This window comes from Oncorhynchus gorbuscha, linkage group LG10, assembly GCF_021184085.1.
Source record: "Oncorhynchus gorbuscha isolate QuinsamMale2020 ecotype Even-year linkage group LG10, OgorEven_v1.0, whole genome shotgun sequence".
NCBI lineage: Eukaryota > Metazoa > Chordata > Actinopteri > Salmoniformes > Salmonidae > Oncorhynchus > Oncorhynchus gorbuscha.
Window position 1 is genome coordinate 43966143 of NC_060182.1, and position 20262 is coordinate 43986404.

Below are 20262 nucleotides of genomic sequence, written 5' to 3' on the forward strand. Positions count from 1 at the left end.
GAGCGCGCACAGACACACACGCGCGCTTCAACCGTTCTTATTATACTTCAGTGGCTCCAACATACTAGGAATTTCTGCTCAGCACCCATGGCTCCCCATTAGATGCTCAAAGCGGCTGTTGTCAGAACGAATTATATCTGCACTACTGCTGCTTACTTCTGACCTTGCCTGCCTCTGGTAGGGTTTTGAATATTTGATTCAGTATTCATGTGCTCTATCCCCAATGGCTACATCCGATGGAAATGGAATAGATGGCTGTCTTCTGCATAGAGGCAGATCTCAAAGTGACCCAAACCTACTCACAGAGTCCGGCATCGATCTAGTGCACAGCACAGGTAAGATACATGATTTTTTTTATCTGGATATTCAAACGTTATAGACTAATGTATTGGCGTTGTATTATTTTCATCGTTTTGGCGATAGGCTACAGTAGTCTCCTAAAGCCATCCCCAATTGCTAAATGGGATTTGAGGACCATATCAGAATAATAAGTACTCCACGCTTCCATTTGACAGAAAACACAATAAAAAAAGATTCGCAGACAATTGGTAGGAAAATATCATGACGCGTTTGCCATTTTCCTCCAGTTCTATTTCAATGAATGGATGCTCTCCCAAAATAAGCTGTTTGTTCGTGAAATGCTATGTGGTTTTGCAGTAAATGTGAAGATTATAAATTAACTTGAGCCTATAATGCGAAGCCTATTGTACACAAACCCATAATATTTCAGACATCATTGCATCAATTTAAATACATTTATATATAGGCCCAATAAGATTGGACGCAAAGATGACATACATATGGCTACAGTGAAGAAAGCTCATTGTGTGGTCCATCATTTTAGGCGAAATGTCTAGACACATTTTTGCGTCGCTAGGTTATATTAGGATTCAATGTTACATTGAGCGCACAGACACTGACATTGAGCAGACACATTTATAATTATTATTTGAGCAATTTCGTTCTGCATAAGCCTCGGTTTCGGTGGTAGCATATATTGGACCTTCATTCAATGGACCCTTGCCTATCCCGACTCGGCCACTGCGCTTGGCAGCATCAATTGGATCCCATGTTGAGGTTGAGCTGATCAAACAGTCCTATGATCAATGACCCAGCGTTCCACGTGATGTATAGGATCAAAGACTTCGACGTCAGTGCTGCCCGACATATAGAATAATTCCCTATGGTGTGGACCATGCAGGTGTGCACAGAGCACCTAGAGCAATCATAGGCTACTCCCCTTTAAGTTAACCATCCTCTCAGCCTACCTCTCAGCTGTTCTCACTTATATGGGTGATCTTACCCTTCATAAATAAACAGGCCCTCCCTGCCTAGAAGCATGTTATTTACCAACCAAGCATTTTTATTCTCAAGTGCTTTTAGGCAATAGTCTGCTAGCTTAATGGCATTTTGTTATAATATATATCTTTTTTAAACCGTTTAATAAAGTATTTTATTGGACAGCTATTAAGTGTTGGTGCCAGGCTGTATCAGTTTAGGAAGTCAGTATGTTTATGGCATATTCATGGCTAAATTGAGCAGGTTCTTGACCTTTTACTGTTCCCTCTCCCTTTCTAACACACACACACACACACACACACACACACACACACACACACACACACACACACACACACACACACACACACACACACACACACACACACACACACACACACACACACACACACACACACACACACACACACACACACACACACACTGAAAGGTTGCTAGATCAAATCCCCGAGCTGACAAGGTACAAATCTGTCGTTCTGCCCCCGAACAAGGCAGTTAACCCACTGTTCCTAGGCCGTCATTGTAAATAAGAATTTGTTCTTAACTGACTTGCTGAGTTGAATAAAGGTTTTAAAAAAAGACTGCTACAGTGCCTTCAGAAAGTATTCATACTCCTTGACTAATTCCAAATTTAGTTGTGTTACAGCCTGATTTCAAAATGGGTTAAAGTGATTATTTTCCCCAACCATCTACACACAATACCCCATAATGACAAAGTGAAAACATGTTATTTGAAATGTTTGCAAATTTATTGAAAATTAATTACAGAAATATCTAATTTACATAAGTATTCACACCCCTGAGTCAATACTTTGTAGATGCGCCTTTGGCAGTGATTACAGTTGTGAGTCTTTCTGGGTAAGTCTCTAAGAGCTTTCCACACCTGGATTGTGCAACATTTGCCCCAATCTTTTCACAATTCTTCAAGCTCTGTCAAATTGGTTGTTGATCATTGCTAGATAACCATTTTCAGGTCTTGCCATAGATTTTTAAGTAGATTTAAGTAAAAAAAACTGTAACTCGAACACTCATAACATTGGTAAGCAACTGTAGTGTAGATTTGGCCCTTGTGTTTTAGGTTATTGTCCTGAAGCATTGAAGCAGTGGCTATGATAACTGTGTCTTATACTTGAATGTGCCTACACATGTAGCCTGCACCCATTCACAGGGCACTGCTAATGGACTATAGCGTAAATACAGTTCTGTGGCATTCAAGAGAGCAATAGCAGTGTCTGGTGACCCAAAGTACACATTGTCCGTCCTCAGTGTATCATCACTGTGTGAGCGTCGCGGCTCACAGTCTTTGCCAAAGGATTACTAAGCCTTTTACACAGTGGCCTTTGCAGCTGCAGAGAGAGAGAGAGAGAGAGAGAGAGAGAGAGAGAGAGAGAGAGAGAGAGAGAGAGAGAGAGAGAGAGAGAGAGAGAGAGAGAGAGAGAGAGAGAGAGAGAGAGAGAGAGAGAGAGAGAGAGAGAGAGAGAGAGAGAGAGAGAGAGAGAGAGAGAGAGAGAGAGAGAGAGAGAGAGAGAGAGAGAGAGAGAGAGAGAGAGTGTGAGTATATTAGTTGTAGAACGTTCAAGGCAATTTTACCCTCTATCCTTGTCGGGGCAATGTACTGTACCACTAAGTTTGTATTATTTCAAGGGCTGATTTGTATTTAAAATACTATGGGTTATATGAAATATTAGTCTGAGGTGTTGTTGCCAGGACAGGATGTTACTTTGGGGGGGTTTGCACCCCGCTTAAAGACCTTTAGGGAAAACACTGCAGGGTCTTATATTCCAGTTGGAATGTGTATGTAACACTAGCCATTGTTGTGAACAAACCTATGTTTGACACGGTAATGCAGGGCTCTACACTAACTTTTTCAGTTAGTGGCACCAGCAAATGATTTGCTCGCACCAATTTTTTAAATAATTTATAATAACCTGGCCTGTGTCCCATAATATAACCGTATTCCATACAGAACAAGGCTAATATTTACTAGCCATATTTGAAATAAGCAACATTGGATGTCGCTAAGTCCTCAACAATGCTTAAACCACATCTGGGGACAATTCTTGGGGTTTGGGAAAAATCAGAGAAACGTCAATTTTTTTTCTCTGTAGTTGGCCTTTAACTCAGTTAAGCACCAGTGTAAGTTGTGTTTGGCTAGCAGTGTCGTGCAGTTGTGATGGGAGTTTTCAAAACAAATGACCACTGGTGCAATGACCATTGATGCAAATGATCATGATTCTGCCAGGTAGGCATAGGCTACGTTGTAGTTCCCTTTTATTTGCCTTTCCATCTACCGGCAGATGTTTAGCCTCTCATTCACTTGGCTAATGGCTACACACACTGCACAACACAGGGTTCGACATTCAGGTAAATTTGTCAGCAGTCCGGGCCAGTGTCAACGGAAAGCTATTGGCCAGAATTTTAAAAAATACTGACAATAGCAGATGATTTTATCTTTCATTTGCGGGTTGAGCAAGTAGCATATACAGGGTTCGAAACAGACACTGGCAGGTCAAATTCAACCATTTTCAAGGACTTTTTCAAGCGCATGTATAATCTTTCCCCATCATGATATTTTAAACTGTTGTGACTCAGATTATTTTGTGTACATGCTCAATTAGCCAAGCGTTCTTTATTATAAAGAACAGCATTTTGATTGCTAATGTAAAAGGTTTGAGTTTACGCTCAAGCATCATAACCTCCCCCCCTTCACTCTGAATGTAGACAAGTGAAGTTTATCAGAAACCTTGACAATATGCAAGACTTCAGAATAGTACAGTTAGATAAACATCTACAAACTATCTACTGTGGACTATCCAAATAAAATGATACCATAAAACTATTTACACAAACACATGCACGCACGCACACACACCACCACACTCACACCATACAAATCTGCTCAAATGCTCATTAAGCAAGTTAAGATAGACCTCAGCATTTGAACATCTTGGCGATGTACTGTTATAATCTTCACCCGGCATAGCCAGAAGAGGACTGGCCTCCCCTCAGAGACTGGTTCCTCTCTAGGTTTATTCCTAGATTCCTGCTTTTCTAGGAAGTTTTTCCTAGCCACTGTGGTTCAACATCTGCATTGCTTGCTGTTTGGGTTTTTAGGCTGGGTTTCTGTATAGCACTTTATGACATCGGCTGATGTAAAAAGGGCTTTATAAATAAATGTGATTGATTGATTCAGCGAACAAATGACAGTAGGAGGAGGATGCTCAACAACAAAGATAGGAATCCACAAAAGGCCTACCCATGCAGGAAAAACTTCCAGTAGTGGACTTATTCTTGATTAAAAAAAAGGTGTTGAAGCCCTACAAAAATTACACAAGCAGAGATTTACTTCATCTTCGAAGGCTCGAAGGCTTTGTTCCACAAGATGGACTGAATTGGGTCGTATTTACTAAACGTAAGAACATTGTCATAAACATGGAGGTACTATCTGAAGTTGTCCAATAAGAAACACAATTTTTATTTCGGTTTCCGTTGCACAACATTTTGGTACAATGTGCCCTAACGAATACAACCAAGGTATACTGTTCATAGAGCTGCCTAATGTGCCTCCTCTTCCCTGACCTGACTGAGTTCACACTTCATGCACCTCTTCTCTGCCTCCTGCTCCTGAGCACCAAGGCACCAAATAAAGGAGACACAGGGCCGTAAGTATCAAGAGTCTCAGGACCCCCCTGTCCATGTAATCCTATTCTTTGTGATCTAAAAGACAAAACCGATCCTAAATCAGCACTCCTACTGCTCTTTTAGCAGAAAAGCTGGTATCAAGAGGAAGTGGCATTAGGAAAATGCCTCAGATCTGAGGCCCATGGTGAGGACCTCACTGGACAAGATGGGACAGCAGCAGTGAGAAAATGTCTTTCAGTTGGAAAGGAATCCTGACACCAGCCTGGACCTGTCGTCAGGAGTAGTAAACTAGAAGTAGTCATGATGTGCTCAGTGCTGTCAGTCAAGTCATGCAGACAATGGACTGGAAGTTACAGCAACGCTAGAAGCCTAGCACGTCTGTCTTTTCAACTGCGCTTGAAGGTGCTTTCAATTACTATCGTCCTGAGTAACCGGCTTGAGACTTATAGGCATTTGTCAATAACCCCAGTCATCTGTGGCACTTGAAATACTGTCATATATTAGCTTCATTCAGGTCATTTCCATGTTTCCACCACATAATGAGCATATTTTTTGTTAACAATATGGTTGGTAGGGCCTCCCGGGTGGCGCAGTGGTTAAGGGCACTGTACTGCAGCGCCAGCTGTGCCACCAGAGACTCTGGGTTCGCGCCCAGGCTCTGTTGTAACCGGCCGCGACCGGGAGGTCTGTGGGGCGACGCACAATTGGCCTAGCGTCTTCCGGGTTAGGGAGGGTTTGGCCGGTAGGGAAATCCTTGTCTCATTGGAGTCGCACCAGCGACTCCTGTGGTGGGCCGGGTGAAGTGCGCGCTAACCAAGGTTGCCAGGTGCACGGTGTTTCCTCCGACACATTGGTGTGGCTGGCTTCCGGGTTGGCGCAGTGTTAAGAAGCAGTGGGCTTGGTTGGGTTGTGTATCGGAGGACGCGTGACTTTCAATCTTCGTCTCTCCCGAGCTCGTACAGGAGTTGTAGCGATGAGACAAGATAGTAGCTACTATTGGATACCACGAAATTGGGGAGAAAAAGGGGTAAAATTTCAAAAAAATATATGGTTGGAATGTGGTATGAACACGAGTTGAATGAACCAATAATTTGACTTAGCTACCCTCTCATTTGACATGTCTGTGAAAGAGACCTCCTACAACTTAATAATAATATGAATTAAAGTGACTTTAAAACATGCATTGCGATCAGATTGAAGCACTTATATTAATTATAAAGTCTCACGTTTGAGCTTTGTGTTCATTCTTGTCATAAACAGTGCATTCGGAAAGTATCAAATCAAAAATCAAATCAAATTTTATTTGCTAACAATTCCAAAACTACTGTCTGGTTAGCAGATGTTAATGCGAGTGTAGCGAAATGCTTGTGCTTCTAGTTCCGACAATGCAGTAATAACCAACAAGTAATCTAACTAACAATTCCAAAACTACTGTCTTATACACAGTGTAAGGGGATAAAGAATATGTACATAAGGATATATGAATGAGTGATGGTACAGAGCAGCATAGGCAAGATACAGTAGATGGTATCGAGTACAGTATATACATATGAGATGAGTATGTAAACAAAGTGGCATAGTTAAAGTGGCTAGTGATACATGTATTACATAAGGATGCAGTCGATGATATAGAGTACAGTATATACATATGCATATGAGATGAATAATGTAGGGTAAGTAACATTATATTATATACTGTGGCTAGTGATATATTTACATCATTCCCCATCAATTCCCATTATTAAAGTGGCGGGAGTTGAGTCAGTGTCAGTGTGTTGGCAGCAGCCACTCAATGTTAGTGGTGGCTGTTTAACAGTCTGATGGCCTTGAGACAGAAGCTGTTTTTCAGTCTCTCGGTCCCAGTTTTGATGCACCTGTACTGACCTCGCCTTCTGGATGATAGCGGGGTGAACAGGCAGTGGCTCGGGTGGTTGATATCCTTGATGATCTTTATGGCCTTCCTGTAACATCGGGTGGTGTAGGTGTCCTGGAGGGCAGGTAGTTTGCCCCAGGTGATGCGCTGTGCAGACCTCACTACCCTCTGGAGAGCCTTACAGTTGAGGGCGGAGCAGTTGCCGTACCAGGCGGTGATACAGCCCGCCAGGATGCTCTCGATTGTGCATCTGTAGAAGTTTGTGAGTGCTTTTGGTGACAAGCCGAATTTCTTCAGCCTCCTGAGGTTGAAGAGGTGCTGCTGCGCCTTCTTCACGATGCTGTCTGTGTGAGTGGACCAATTCAGTTTGTCTGTGATGTGTATGTCGAGGAACTTAAAACTTGCTACCCTCTCCACTACTGTTCCATCGATGTGGATAGGGGGGGTGTTCCCTCTGCTGTTTCCTGAAGTCCACAATCATCTCCTTAGTTTTGTTGACGTTGAGTGTGAGGTTATTTTCCTGACACCACACTCCGAGGGCCCTCACCTCCTCCCTGTAGGCCGTCTCGTCGCTGTTGGTAATTAAGCCTACCACTGTTGTGTCGTCCGCAAACTTGATGATTGAGTTGGAGGCGTGCGTGGCCACGCAGTCGTGGGTGAACAGGGAGTACAGGAGAGGGCTCAGAACGCACCCTTGTGGGGCCCCAGTGTTGAGGATCAGCGGGGAGGAGATGTTGTTGCCTACCCTCACCACCTGGGGGCGGCCTTTTCAGGAAGTCCATAATATAATAATAATATATGCCATTTAGCAGACGCTTTTATCCAAAGCGACTTACAGTCATGTGTGCATACATTCTACGTATGGGTGGTCCCGGGGATCGAACCCACTACCCTGGCGTTACAAGCGCCATGCTCTACCAACTGAGCTACAGAAGGACCACCTAGCCTCCTGAGGTTGAAGAGTCCAGTACTCAGTTGCACAGGGCGGGGGTCGAGACCCAGGGTCTCGAGCTTTATGACGAGCTTGGAGGGTACTATGGTGTTGAATGCCGAGCTGTAGTCGATGAACAGCATTCTCACATAGGTATTCCTCTTGTCCAGATGGGTTAGGGCAGTGTGCAGTGTGTTTGAGATAGCATCGTCTGTGGAGCTATTTGGGCGGTAAGCAAATTGGAGTGGGTCTAGGGTGTCAGGTAGGGTGGAGGTGATATGGTCCTTGACTAGTCTCTCAAAGCACTTCATGATGACGGAAGTGAGTGCTACGGGGCGGTAGTCGTTTAGCTAAATTACCTTAGCTTTCTTGGGAACAGGAACAATGGTGGCCCTCTTGAAGCATGTGGGAACAGCAGACTGGTATAGGGATTGATTGAATATGTCCGTAAACACACCGGCCAGCTGGTCTGCGCATGCTCTGAGGGCGCGGCTGGGGATGCCGTCTGGGCCTGCAGCCTTGCGAGGGTTAACACGTTTAAATGTCTTACACACCTCGGCTGCAGTGAAGGAGAGACCGCATGTTTTCGTTGCAGGCCGTGTCAGTGGCACTGTATTGTCCTCAAAGCGGGCAAAGAAGTTATTTAGTCTTCCTGGGAGCAAGACATCCTGGTCCGTGACTGGGCTGGATTTCTTCCTGTAGTCCGTGATTGACTGTAGACCCTGCCACATGCCTCTTGTGTCTGAGCCGTTGAATTGAGATTCTACTTTGTCTCTGTACTGACGCTTAGCTTGTTTGATAGCCTTGCGGAGTGAATAGCTGCACTGTTTGTATTCGGTCATGTTACCAGACACCTTGCCCTGATTAAAAGCAGTGGTTCGCGCTTTCAGTTTCACGCGAATGCTGCCATCAATCCACGGTTTCTGGTTAGGGAATGTTTTAATCGTTGCTATGGGAACGACATCTTCAACGCACGTTCTAATGAACTCGCACACCGAATCAGCGTATTCGTCAATGTTGTTATCTGACGGAATACGAAACATATCCCAGTCCACGTGATGGAAGCAGTCTTGGAGTGTGGAATCAGCTTGGTCGGACCAGCGTTGGACAGACCTCAGCGTGGGAGCTTCTTGTTTTAGTTTCTGTCTGTAGGCAGGGATCAACAAAATGGAGTCGTGGTCAGCTTTTCCGAAAGGGGGGCGGGGCAGGGCCTTATATGCGTCGCGGAAGTTAGAGTAACAATGATCCAAGGTTTTTCCACCCCTGGTTGCGCAATCGATATGCTGATAAAATTTAGGGATTCTTGTTTTCAGATTAGCCTTGTTAAAATCCCCAGCTACAATGAATGCAGCCTCCGGATAAATGGTTTCCAGTTTGCAAAGAGTTAAATAAAGTTTGTTCAGAGCCATCGATGTGTCTGCTTGGGGGGGGATATATACGGATGTGATTATAATCGAAGAGAATTCTCTTGGTAGATAATGCGGTCTACATTTGATTGTGAGGAATTCTAAATCAGGTGAACAGAAGGATTTGAGTTCCTGTATGTTTCTTTCATCACACCATGTCTCGTTAGCCATAAGGCATATGCCCCCGCCCCTCTTCTTACCAGAAAGGTGTTTGTTTCTGTCGGCGCGATGCGTGGAGAAACCCGTTGGCTGCACCGCCTCGGATAGCGTCTCTCCAGTGAGCCATGTTTCCGTGAAGCACAGAACGTTACAGTCTCTGATGTCCCTCTAGAATGCTACCCTTGCTCGGATTTCATCAACCTTGTTGTCAAGAGACTGGACATTGGCAAGAAGAATGCTAGGGAGTGGTGCACGGTGTGCCCGTCTCCGGAGTCTGACCAGAAGACCGCCTCGTTTCCCTCTTTTTCGGAGTCGTTTTTTTGGGTCGCTTCATGCGATCCATTCCGTTGTCCTGTTTGTAAGGCAGAACACAGGATCCGCGTCACGAAAAACATATTCTTGGTCGTACTGATGGTGAGTTGACGCTGATCTTATATTCAGTAGTTCTTCTCGACTGTATGTAATGAAACCTAAGATGACCTGGGGTACTAATGTAAGAACTAACACGTAAAAAAACAAAAAACTGCATAGGTTCCTAGGAACGCGAAGCGAGGCGGCCATCTCTGTCGGCGCTTTTGACTTTTTCCATATTTTGTTTATGTAACAGCCTTATTCTAAAGTTGATTAAATAACATTTTTCCTCAACAATTATGACAAAGCAAAAACAGGTTTTTAGAAATGTTCGCAAATGGATTAAAAATAAAAAACAGAAATACCTTATTTACATAAGTATTCAGACCGTTTGCTATGAGACTAGAAATTGACCTCAGGTGCATCCTGTTTCCGTTGATCATCCTTGAAATGTTTCTACAACTTGTAATTAGACTTCTCCCAGCTCTGATGCTGTTAACTGCCTGGTTCTCAGCACTCCATTGTCCCTCTAATCACTCTGACATGAATGCAAATGTATTTGAGAAACTAAAACACTTCATGAGAGCCCATGATCTCATGTTGCGCAACATTTCTATAGGCTATGCAATTGCGGGAGAAAACAGAGTGATGGGCTCTACAAAAAAAGAAATGGATCCCATCACTTGTGAATGACATTTTATCACTTGTGAATGATGCCCAGCATACGAAATTGATAATAGTGTTTTCCCACTAATGGAACATTGGCGCTTATAGCCTACGCCATGTGTGCATTGTTGCGCTTATAATGTGAAGAAACAGCCTGATAGTTATTAACATTTTAAGCTAAACGTTCTGATCTGTTGCGTCAGCCACATTTTTTTATGCTTGTGCTTGTATTAATTTAAGATCTATTGCCTCCCACAACTGCCCCAGACTATGTTTGGAATATTTATTTATCACACAGAATAGAATAGGTTGATTTTTTTCTACTATGTGGGATAGTAGATTGACATAGGCTAGTGCTTTTGCTATTCGTTAGGCCTACTCATCTTGTTGGCTGACGAAAAGTAAATGTGGACAGTTCTTCCAATGTCTTTATAATGGATATGCACCTCGGAATTGGATAAGGACACACGCAGTTGTGTCCACAATGTGTCTTTCTTCACTTGTAGCCTGTAAGAAAGACCCGATCATGTCATGGAGAGCCATGTGAGTGAGAGGTGCTTAGGAGTACGCAGCACTCAGGGAGAAAGGCACAATGCAGCCACTGGCCACAAAAGGCATGGATTTTCTTTTGTGCATTACAGCCACAAAGGGGATGCCACTGTGAAATTTGAGTCATTATCAAGTGATTGTCAAATTGTGAATGAGAGACTAATGAAGTGTGTACAACCTAAAGTTACAATAATGACTAAATGAAGCATATAGGAGTACCTATTTCTTTGTTAACCCCTCAACACAGAATAGCCGCCCGCATGTACTCTCAAATCGTTTGGAGAAAATGCTTATATTTAATTCAGCTTTGTTCAACTGTATACTTCATACTATAAAATAATATAAAATAATGGCACGCAATTCTAAGCAAATCTTGTCTGATAAATTAGCTAGTATAGCCCACAGCCATGTGGCATAGCCAGATCAGGACCTAACATAAGGACAACTCAGTGTATTTATACATACACAGTGACTTCAGAAAGTATTCATACCCCTTGGCTTATTCAAAAAAAATGTGTTGCAGCAATAAATTCAAAATGGATTAAATAGATTTTCTTTCTCAACCATCTACACACAATACCCCAAAATGACAAAGTGAAAACATGTTTAGACATTTTTCCAAATGTATTGCAAATGAAATACAGAACTATCTCATTTATCCTAAGTATTCACACCCCTGAGTCAATACTTTGTAGAAGCACTTTTGGTGGCGATTACAGCTTTGAGTCATCATGGGTATGTCTGTATTAGCTTTGAGTCATCATGGGTATGTCTGTATTAGGTTTTCTGGGGATTTTATCCCATTATTCTTTGTAGATTTTCTCAAGCTCTGTTATGTTAGATGGGGAACAGCAATCTTCAAGTCATTCCACAGATTTTCAATGGGATTCAAGTCTGGGCTTTGGCTGGGTGTAACGAGTGTGCTGAGAGTCGGGAAGCAAGTTCAGGGAGGGAGTGTTTTAATAAATAAAATAAACAATGAACATGAAACACAAATGCACCGAGATGAAAACAGAGTCAATAACACCTGAGGAAAGAACCAAGGGGAGTGACAGATATAGGGAAGATAATGATGGAGGTGATGGAGTCCAGGTGATTGTCATGAGGCGCAGGTGCGCGAGACAATGGTGACAGGTGTGCGGGATAATCAGCAGCCTCAAGGACTTTCACATTCTTGTTCTGAAGCCATTCCAGCATTGCTTTGGCTGTATGCTTGGGGTCATTGTCCTGTTGGAACGTAAATCTTCCCCCAGGCTAAGGTTGTTTGCACTCTGAAGCAGGTTACCATCAAGGATTTCCCTGTATTTGGCTCCATTCATTGTTCCCTCTATCTTTACCAGTCTCCCAGTTCCTGCCTGGTTTTCTCCAGATATATACTTTGCATCCAGATCAAAGAGTTACATCATTAGACAACATAATCTTTTGCCTTATGATCTTAACGTCTTTCACTTGCCTTTTTGCAAAGTTCAGATGTGCTGTCATGTGCTTTTTTTCTCCCAGGAGTGGCTTCTGTCTGGCCGCTCTCCCAAAAATCCCAGATCGGTGAAGTGCTGTAGAGACTGTTGTACTTCTGGCAGGTTCTTCCATCTCAGTCAAGGAACTCTGTTGTTCTGTCAGAGTGGTCATTGGGTTCTTGGACACCTCCCCGACTAAGGTCCTTCTTGCGCAGTTGCTCAGTTTGGTCGGACGGCCAGCTCTAGGCAGAGTCTGTGTAGTTCTATATTTTTACCATTTCCCAATGATGGAGACCACTGCTCTTGGAAACTTTTAACACTGTAGAAATTGTTTTATACACTTCCCCAGATATAAATCATGTCCAAAACATGTTTTCACATTGTAATTATGGGGTATTATGTGTAGATGGGTGAGAAAACAGTTATGGTTTGAATTCAGGCTGTAAAACAACAACATGTGGAATAAGTCAAGTGTTAAGAATACTTTCTGAAGTCACTGTATTTTACACAGTATTAGTGACATGAGGTGATAGGCCTACCACTGTTTTCTGTCAGTATCATTCATACCATCTCACCTCACATGCAACTAGTTCATTTCAGGCTTGATCGAAGGTCTACTTGGGTTTCTGTGTTTGTTCTTGCTCTAGCTGTGAGTCTGTATTTACTATTTTATATGTTTTACTATTTATATCTGATCTGTAAACCACATTTAAACAGATATTCACACCTCAAGTTTCCAGCCCCTCTGTTTCAAATCAAATCAAATCAAATTTATTTATATAGCCCTTCGTACATCAGCTGATATCTCAAAGTGCTGTACAGAAACCCAGCCTAAAACCCCAAACAGCAAACAATGCAGGTGTAAAAGCACGGTGGCTAGGAAAAACTCCCTAGAAAGGCCAAAACCTAGGAAGAAACCTAGAGAGGAACCGGGCTATGTGGGGTGGCCAGTCCTCTTCTGGCTGTGCCGGGTAGAGATTATAACAGAACATGACCAAGATGTTCAAATGTTCATAAATGACCAGCATGGTCAAATAATAATAAGGCAGAACAGTTGAAACTGGAGCAGCAGCACAGTCAGATGGACTGGGGACAGCAAGGAGCCATCATGTCAGGTAGTCCTGGGGCACGGTCCTAGGGCTCAGGTCCTCCGAGAGAGAGAAAGAAAGAGAGAATTAGAGAGAGCATATGTGGGGTGGCCAGTCCTCTTCTGGCTGTGCCAGGTGGAGATTATAACAGAACGTGGCCAAGATGTTCAAATGTTCATAAATGACCAGCATGGTTGAATAATAGTAAGGCAGAACAGTTGAAACTGGAGCAGGAGCATGGCCAGGTGGACTGGGGACAGCAAGGAGTCCTCATGTCAGGTAGTCCTGGGACATGGTCCTAGGGCCCAGGCCAGTTTAAATTTCTCTCTGACCACCTCCCCACATCTACATTTGTCATGTTTTGTCATAGATTGTCATGTCTTGTCCCTGTGCTTTCTCTTCTATTCGTTTCCCCCTGCTGGTCTTATTAGGTTCTTTCCCTCTCTCTATCTCTCTCTCTCTCTCTCTATCGTTCCATTCCTGCTCCCAGCTGTTCCTCATTCTCCTAACTACCTCGTTTACTCTTTCACACCTGTCCCCTATTTTGCCCTCTGATTAGTGTCCCTATTTCTCCCTCTGTTTCCGCTTCTGTCCTTGTCGGATCCTTGTTTGCTGTACTGTGTTCTTGTTCCGTCCTGTCGTGTTTTTGCCTTCATCAGATGCTGCGTGTGAGCAGGTGTCTCTATCAGCTACGGCCTGCGCCAACCCGAAGCGACCTGCAGTCTGTGGTCGCTTCTCCAGTTGTTCCCCTCTACAGACTAGAGGATTTCTGTTATTCCTGTTTGGACATTACCTGTGAAAGAATTCAGGATTAGTCGTTTTCTGTTAAGACTGGAATAAACTCTGTTTCTGTTAAGTCGCTTTTGGGTCCTCATTCACCTGCATAACAGAAGGATCCGACCAAGAATGGACCCAGCGACTACGGATCCTCGCAACTCAACCGTCGAGATCCAGGGAGCGATGCTCGGCAGACACGAGCAGGAATTGTCTGTTGCTCGTCATGCCGTTGAGACCCTGGCCGCTCAGGTCTCCGACCTCTCGAGACAGTTTCAGAATCTCCGTCTCGAGCCACCAGCTACTTCCTGGTCTTCCGAGTCTCCGGAACCAAGAGTTAATAACCCACCGTGTTACTCTGGGCAGCCCACTGAGTGCCGCTCCTTTCTCACCCAGTGTGATATTGTGTTCTCTCTCCAGCCCAACACATACTCAAGAGATAGAGCTCGTATCGCCTACGTCATATCACTCCTTACTGGACGGGCTCGGGAGTGGGGCACAACTATCTGGGAGGCAAGGGCTGAGTGTACTAACGAGTATCAGAACTTTAGAGAGGAGATGATACGGGTTTTTGATCGTTCAGTTTTTGGGAAGGAGGCTTCCAGGGCCCTGGCTTCCCTATGTCAAGGTGATCGATCCATAACGGATTACTCTATAGAGTTTCGCACTCTTGCTGCCTCCAGTGACTGGAACGAGCCGGCGTTGCTCGCTCGTTTTCTGGAGGGACTCCACGCTGAGTTTAAAGATGAGATTCTCTCCCGGGAGGTTCCTTCCAGCGTGGATTCTTTGATTGAACTCGCCATCCGCATAGAACGACGGGTAGATCTTCGTCACCGAGCTCGTGGAAGAGAGCTCGCGTTAACGGTGTCCCTCCTCTCCGCATCTCAACCATCTCCTCCCACTGGCTCAGGTATTGAGCCCATGCAGCTGGGAGGTATTCGCATCTCGACTAAGGAGAGGGAACGGAGAATCACCAACTGCCTCTGCCTCTATTGCGGATCTGCTGGACATTTTGTCATTTCATGTCCAGTAAAAGCCAGAGCTCATCAGTAAGCGGAGGGCTACTGGTGAGCGCTACTACTCAGGTCTCTCCATCAAGATCCTGTACTACCTTGTCGGTCCATCTACGCTGGACCGGTTCGGCAGCTTCCTGCAGTGCCTTGATAGACTCTGGGGCTGAGGGCTGTTTTATGGACGAAGCATGGGCTCGGAAACATGACATTCCTCTCAGACAGTTAGGGGAGCCCACGCCCATGTTCGCCTTGGATGGTAGTCTCCTCCCCAGTATCATATGTGAGACACTACCTTTAACCCTCACAGTATCTGGTAACCACAGTGAGACCATTTCCTTTTTGATTTTTCGTTCACCTTTTACACCTGTTGTTTTGGGTCATCCCTGGCTAGTATGTCATAATCCTTCTATTAATTGGTCTAGTAATTCTATCCTATCCTGGAACGTTTCTTGTCATGTGAAATGTTTAATGTCTGCTATCCCTCCTGTTTCTTCTGTCCCCTCTTCTCAGGAGGAACCTGGTGATTTGACAGGGGTGCCGGAGGAATATCATGATCTGCGCACGGTCTTCAGTCGGTCCAGAGCCACCTCCCTTCCTCCTCACCGGTCGTATGATTGTTGTATTGATCTCCTTCCGGGGACCACTCCCCCCCGGGGTAGACTATACTCTCTGTCGGCTCCCGAACGTAAGGCTCTCGAAGATTATCTGTCTGTTTCTCTCGACGCCGGTACCATTGTGCCTTCTTCCTCTCCCGCCGGAGCGGGGTTTTTTTTTGTTAAGAAGAAGGACGGTACCCTGCGCCCCTGCGTGGATTATCGAGGGCTGAATGACATAACGGTTAAGAATCGTTATCCGCTTCCCCTTATGTCGTCAGCCTTCGAGATTCTGCAGGGAGCCAGGTTCTTTACTAATTTGGACCTTCGTAACGCTTACCATCTCGTGCGCATCAGGGAGGGGGACGAGTGGAAAACGGCGTTTAACACTCCGTTAAGGCATTTTGAATACCGGGTTCTGCCGTTCGGTCTCGCTAATGCTCCAGCTGTCTTTCAGGCATTAGTGAATGATGTACTGAGAGACATGCTGAACATCTTTGTTTTCGTTTACCTTGACGATACCCTGATTTTTTTTCACCGTCACTCCAGATTCATGTTCAGCACGTTCGACGTGTCCTCCAGCGCCTTTTAGAGAATTGTCTCTATGTGAAGGCTGAGAAGTGCGCCTTTCATGTCTCCTCCGTCACATTTCTCGGTTCTGTTATTTCCGCTGAAGGCATTCAGATGGATCCCGCTAAGGTCCATGCTGTCAGCGATTGGCCCGTCCCTAAGTCACGTGTCGAGTTGCAGCGCTTTCTCGGTTTCGCGAATTTCTATCGGCGTTTCATTCGTAATTTCGGTCAAGTGGCAGCTCCTCTCACAGCCCTTACTTCTGTCAAGACGTGCTTTAAGTGGTCCGGTTCCGCCCAGGGAGCTTTTGATCTCCTCAAGAAGCGTTTTACATCCGCTCCTATCCTTGTTACTCCTGACGTCACTAAACAATTCATTGTCGAGGTTGACGCATCAGAGGTGGGCGTGGGAGCCATTCTGTCCCAGCGCTCCCATTCTGACGATAAGGTCCATCCTTGCGCGTATTTTCTCATCGCCTGTCGCCGTCGGAACGCAACTATGATGTGGGTAACCGCGAACTGCTCGCCATCCGCTTAGCCCTAGGCGAATGGCGACAGTGGTTGGAGGGGGCGACGGTTCCTTTTGTCGTTTGGACTGACCATAAGAACCTTGAGTACATCCGTTCTGCCAAACGACTCAATGCGCGTCAAGCTCGTTGGGCGTTGTTTTTCGCTCGTTTCGAGTTCGTGATTTCTTATCGCCCGGGTACTAAGAACACCAAGCCTGATGCTTTATCCCGTCTCTTCAGTTCTTCTGTAGCTTCTACCGACCCCGAGGGGATTCTCCCTGAAGGGCGTGTTGTCGGGTTGACTGTCTGGGGAATTGAGAGACAGGTAAAGCAAGCACTCACTCACACTCCGTCGCCGCGCACTTGTCCTAGTAACCTTCTTTTCGTTCCTGTTTCTACTCGTCTGGCTGTTCTTCAGTGGGCTCACTCTGCCAAGTTAGCTGGCCACCCCGGCGTTCGGGGTACGCTTGCTTCTATTCGCCAGCGGTTTTGGTGGCCTACTCAGGAGCGTGACACGCGCCGTTTCGTGGCTGCTTGTTCGGACTGCGCGCAGGTAACTCTCCTCCTGCCGGTCGTCTCAGACCGCTTCCCATTCCTTCTCGACCATGGTCTCACATCGCCTTAGACTTTATTACCGGTCTGCCTTCGTCAGCGGGGAAGACTGTGATTCTAACGGTTGTCGATAGGTTCTCTAAAGCGGCTCATTTTATTCCCCTCGCTAAGCTTCCTTCCGCTAAGGAGACGGCACAAATCATCATTGAGAATGTGTTCAGAATTCATGGCCTCCCGTTAGACGCCGTTTCGGACAGAGGTCCGCAATTCACGTCTCAGTTTTGGAGGGAGTTCTGTCGTTTGATTGGTGCTTCCGTCAGTCTCTCTTCCGGTTTTCATTCCCAGTCTAACGGTCAAGCAGAACGGGCCAATCAGACGATTGGTCGCATATTACGCAGTCTTTCTTTTCGAAACCCTGCGTCTTGGGCAGAACAGCTCCCCTGGGCAGAATACGCTCACAACTCGCTTCCTTCGTCTGCTACCGGGCTATCTCCTTTTCAGAGTAGTCTTGGGTACCAGCCTCCTCTGTTCTCGTCCCAGCTCGCCGAGTCCAGCGTTCCCTCCGCTCAGGCTTTTGTCCAACGTTGTGAGCGCACCTGGAGGAGGGTCAGGTCTGCACTTTGCCGTTCTAGGGCGCAGACTGTGAGAGCCGCCAATAAACGTAGGATTAAGAGTCCTAGGTATTGTCGCGGTCAGAGAGTGTGGCTTTCCACTCGTAACCTCCCCTTACGACAGCTTCTCGCAAGTTGACTCCGCGGTTCATTGGTCCGTTCCGTATTTCTCAGGTCGTTAATCCTGTCGCAGTGCGTCTTCTTCTTCCACGATATCTTCGTCGCGTCCACCCAGTCTTCCATGTCTCCTGTGTCAAGCCTTTTCTTCGCACCCCTGTTCGTCTCCCCCCCCCGTCCTTGTCGAGGGCGCACCTATTTACAGGGTACGGAAGATCATGGACATGCGTTCTCGGGGACGTGGTCACCAGTACTTAGTGGATTGGGAGGGGTACGGTCCTGAGGAGAGGAGTTGGGTTCCATCTCGGGACGTGCTGGACCGTTCGTTGATCGATGATTTCCTCCGTTGCCGCCAGGGTTCCTCCTCGAGTGCGCCAGGAGGCGCTCGGTGAGTGGGGGGGTACTGTCATGTTTTGTCATAGATTGTCATGTCTTGTCCCTGTGCTTTCTCTTCTATTCATTTCCCCCTGCTGGTCTTATTAGGTTCTTTCCCTCTCTCTCTCTCTCTCTCTCTCTCTCTCTCTCTCTCTCTCTCTCTCTCTCTCTCTCTCTCTCTCTCTCTCTCTCTCTCTCTCTCTCTCTCTCTCTCTCTCTCTCTCTCTCTCTCTCTATCGTTCCGTTCCTGCTCCCAGCTGTTCCTCATTTTCCTAACTACCTCGTTTACTCTTTCACACCTGTCCCCTATTTTGCCCTCTGATTAGTGTCCCTATTTCTCCCTCTGTTTCCGCTTCTGTCCTTGTCGGATCCTTGTTTGCTGTACTGTGTTCTTGTTCCGTCCTGTCGTGTTTTTGCCTTCATCAGATGCTGCGTGTGAGCAGGTGTCTCTATCAGCTACGGCCTGCGCCAACCCGAAGCGACCTGCAGTCTGTGGCCGCTTCTCCAGTTGTTCCCCTCTACAGACTAGAGGATTTCTGTTATTCCTGTTTGGACATTACCTGTGAAAGAATTCACAGGTTTTCTGTTAAGACTGGAATAAACTCTGTTTCTGTTAAGTCGCTTTTGGGTCCTCATTCACCTGCATAACAACATTTTTCACTCATTCCTTCTCTCTCTCTATTTCTGGCTGTCTATCTCACCTGCTGCTTCAGTGTGTCACAGTAACCCTGGTCTTGAAGCCTACCTCTGCACCTAGATCTGCTGGGCGTCCCACACTCTCGCTGCATGCAATGTCAGGGTAATTAACGAGTCAGAAGCAGGATCAACTTGGACTCGGGTAGACATAACATAGTAAATGTAAATCTGTGACATGCCAAATAGTATGATGGGCTACGTTTTGTATGGTACTATGTATTCATTTGTGGATGTCCAGCATCCATTCCATATGATATGTTACAAATTCCAATTTGTCGTGGCTAACCTTAACTAGGTGGCTAATGTTAGCTAGGCTAGGGGTTAGGAGTTAAAGTTAGGGTTAAGGGGTTAAGGGAAGTGTTAGCTAACATTCTAAGTAGTTGCAAAATAACTCAAAAGTAGTAAGTTGTTGCAAAGTTGCTAATGAGCTAAAATGCTACATTTGTCCATAATGACATTTGAACACGCAACCTTTGGGTTGCTAGCCATTCACGTCATACACCTACCCATCCACCGTACTTCAGTTTTTGTCGAAGTAACCTTCTGTCAGATGTATTATTATTTTATTTTTTATTTTTTCTCCCCAATTGGTAGTTACAGTCTTGTCTCATCACTGCAACTCCCGTACAGTTGGGAGAGGCGAAGATCGAGAGCCGTGCTCCCTCCGAAACACAACCCAACCAAACCGCACTGCTTTTTGACATAGTGCCCACTTAACTTGGAAGCCAGCACCAATGTGGTGGAGGAAACACCGTGCACCTGGCGACCGTGTCAGTGTGCACTGCGCAGGAGTGGCTAGTGCGTGCTGGGACAAGGACATCCCTGCTGGCCAAACCTCCCCTAACCCGGACGACGCTGGACCAATTGTGCACCGCCCCATGGGTCTCCTGGTCGCGGCCGGCTGCGACAGAGCCTGGACTCAAACCCAGAATCTCTAGTGGCACAGCTAGCACTGCGATGCAGTGCCTTAGACCACTGCGCCACTCGGGAGGCCTTACCTTCTGTCTGATGTAACCATAGCGAATGTAACATATC

The 20262-nt window shown here is 45.7% G+C and overlaps 1 protein-coding gene across 2 annotated transcripts in view; it reads left to right on the forward strand.

Moving 5' to 3' along the window:
* Nucleotides 1-20262, forward strand: part of LOC124046162 (phosphatase and actin regulator 3-like) — a 57871-nt gene continuing 37609 nt past the window's right edge. For both annotated transcript variants that reach the window (XM_046366237.1, XM_046366238.1), the window contains exon 1: nucleotides 1-335. In XM_046366237.1, coding sequence (XP_046222193.1) covers nucleotides 224-335 — 112 coding nt within the window. In that variant the 5' untranslated portion in view covers nucleotides 1-223. The remainder of the gene's footprint in view (nucleotides 336-20262) is intronic.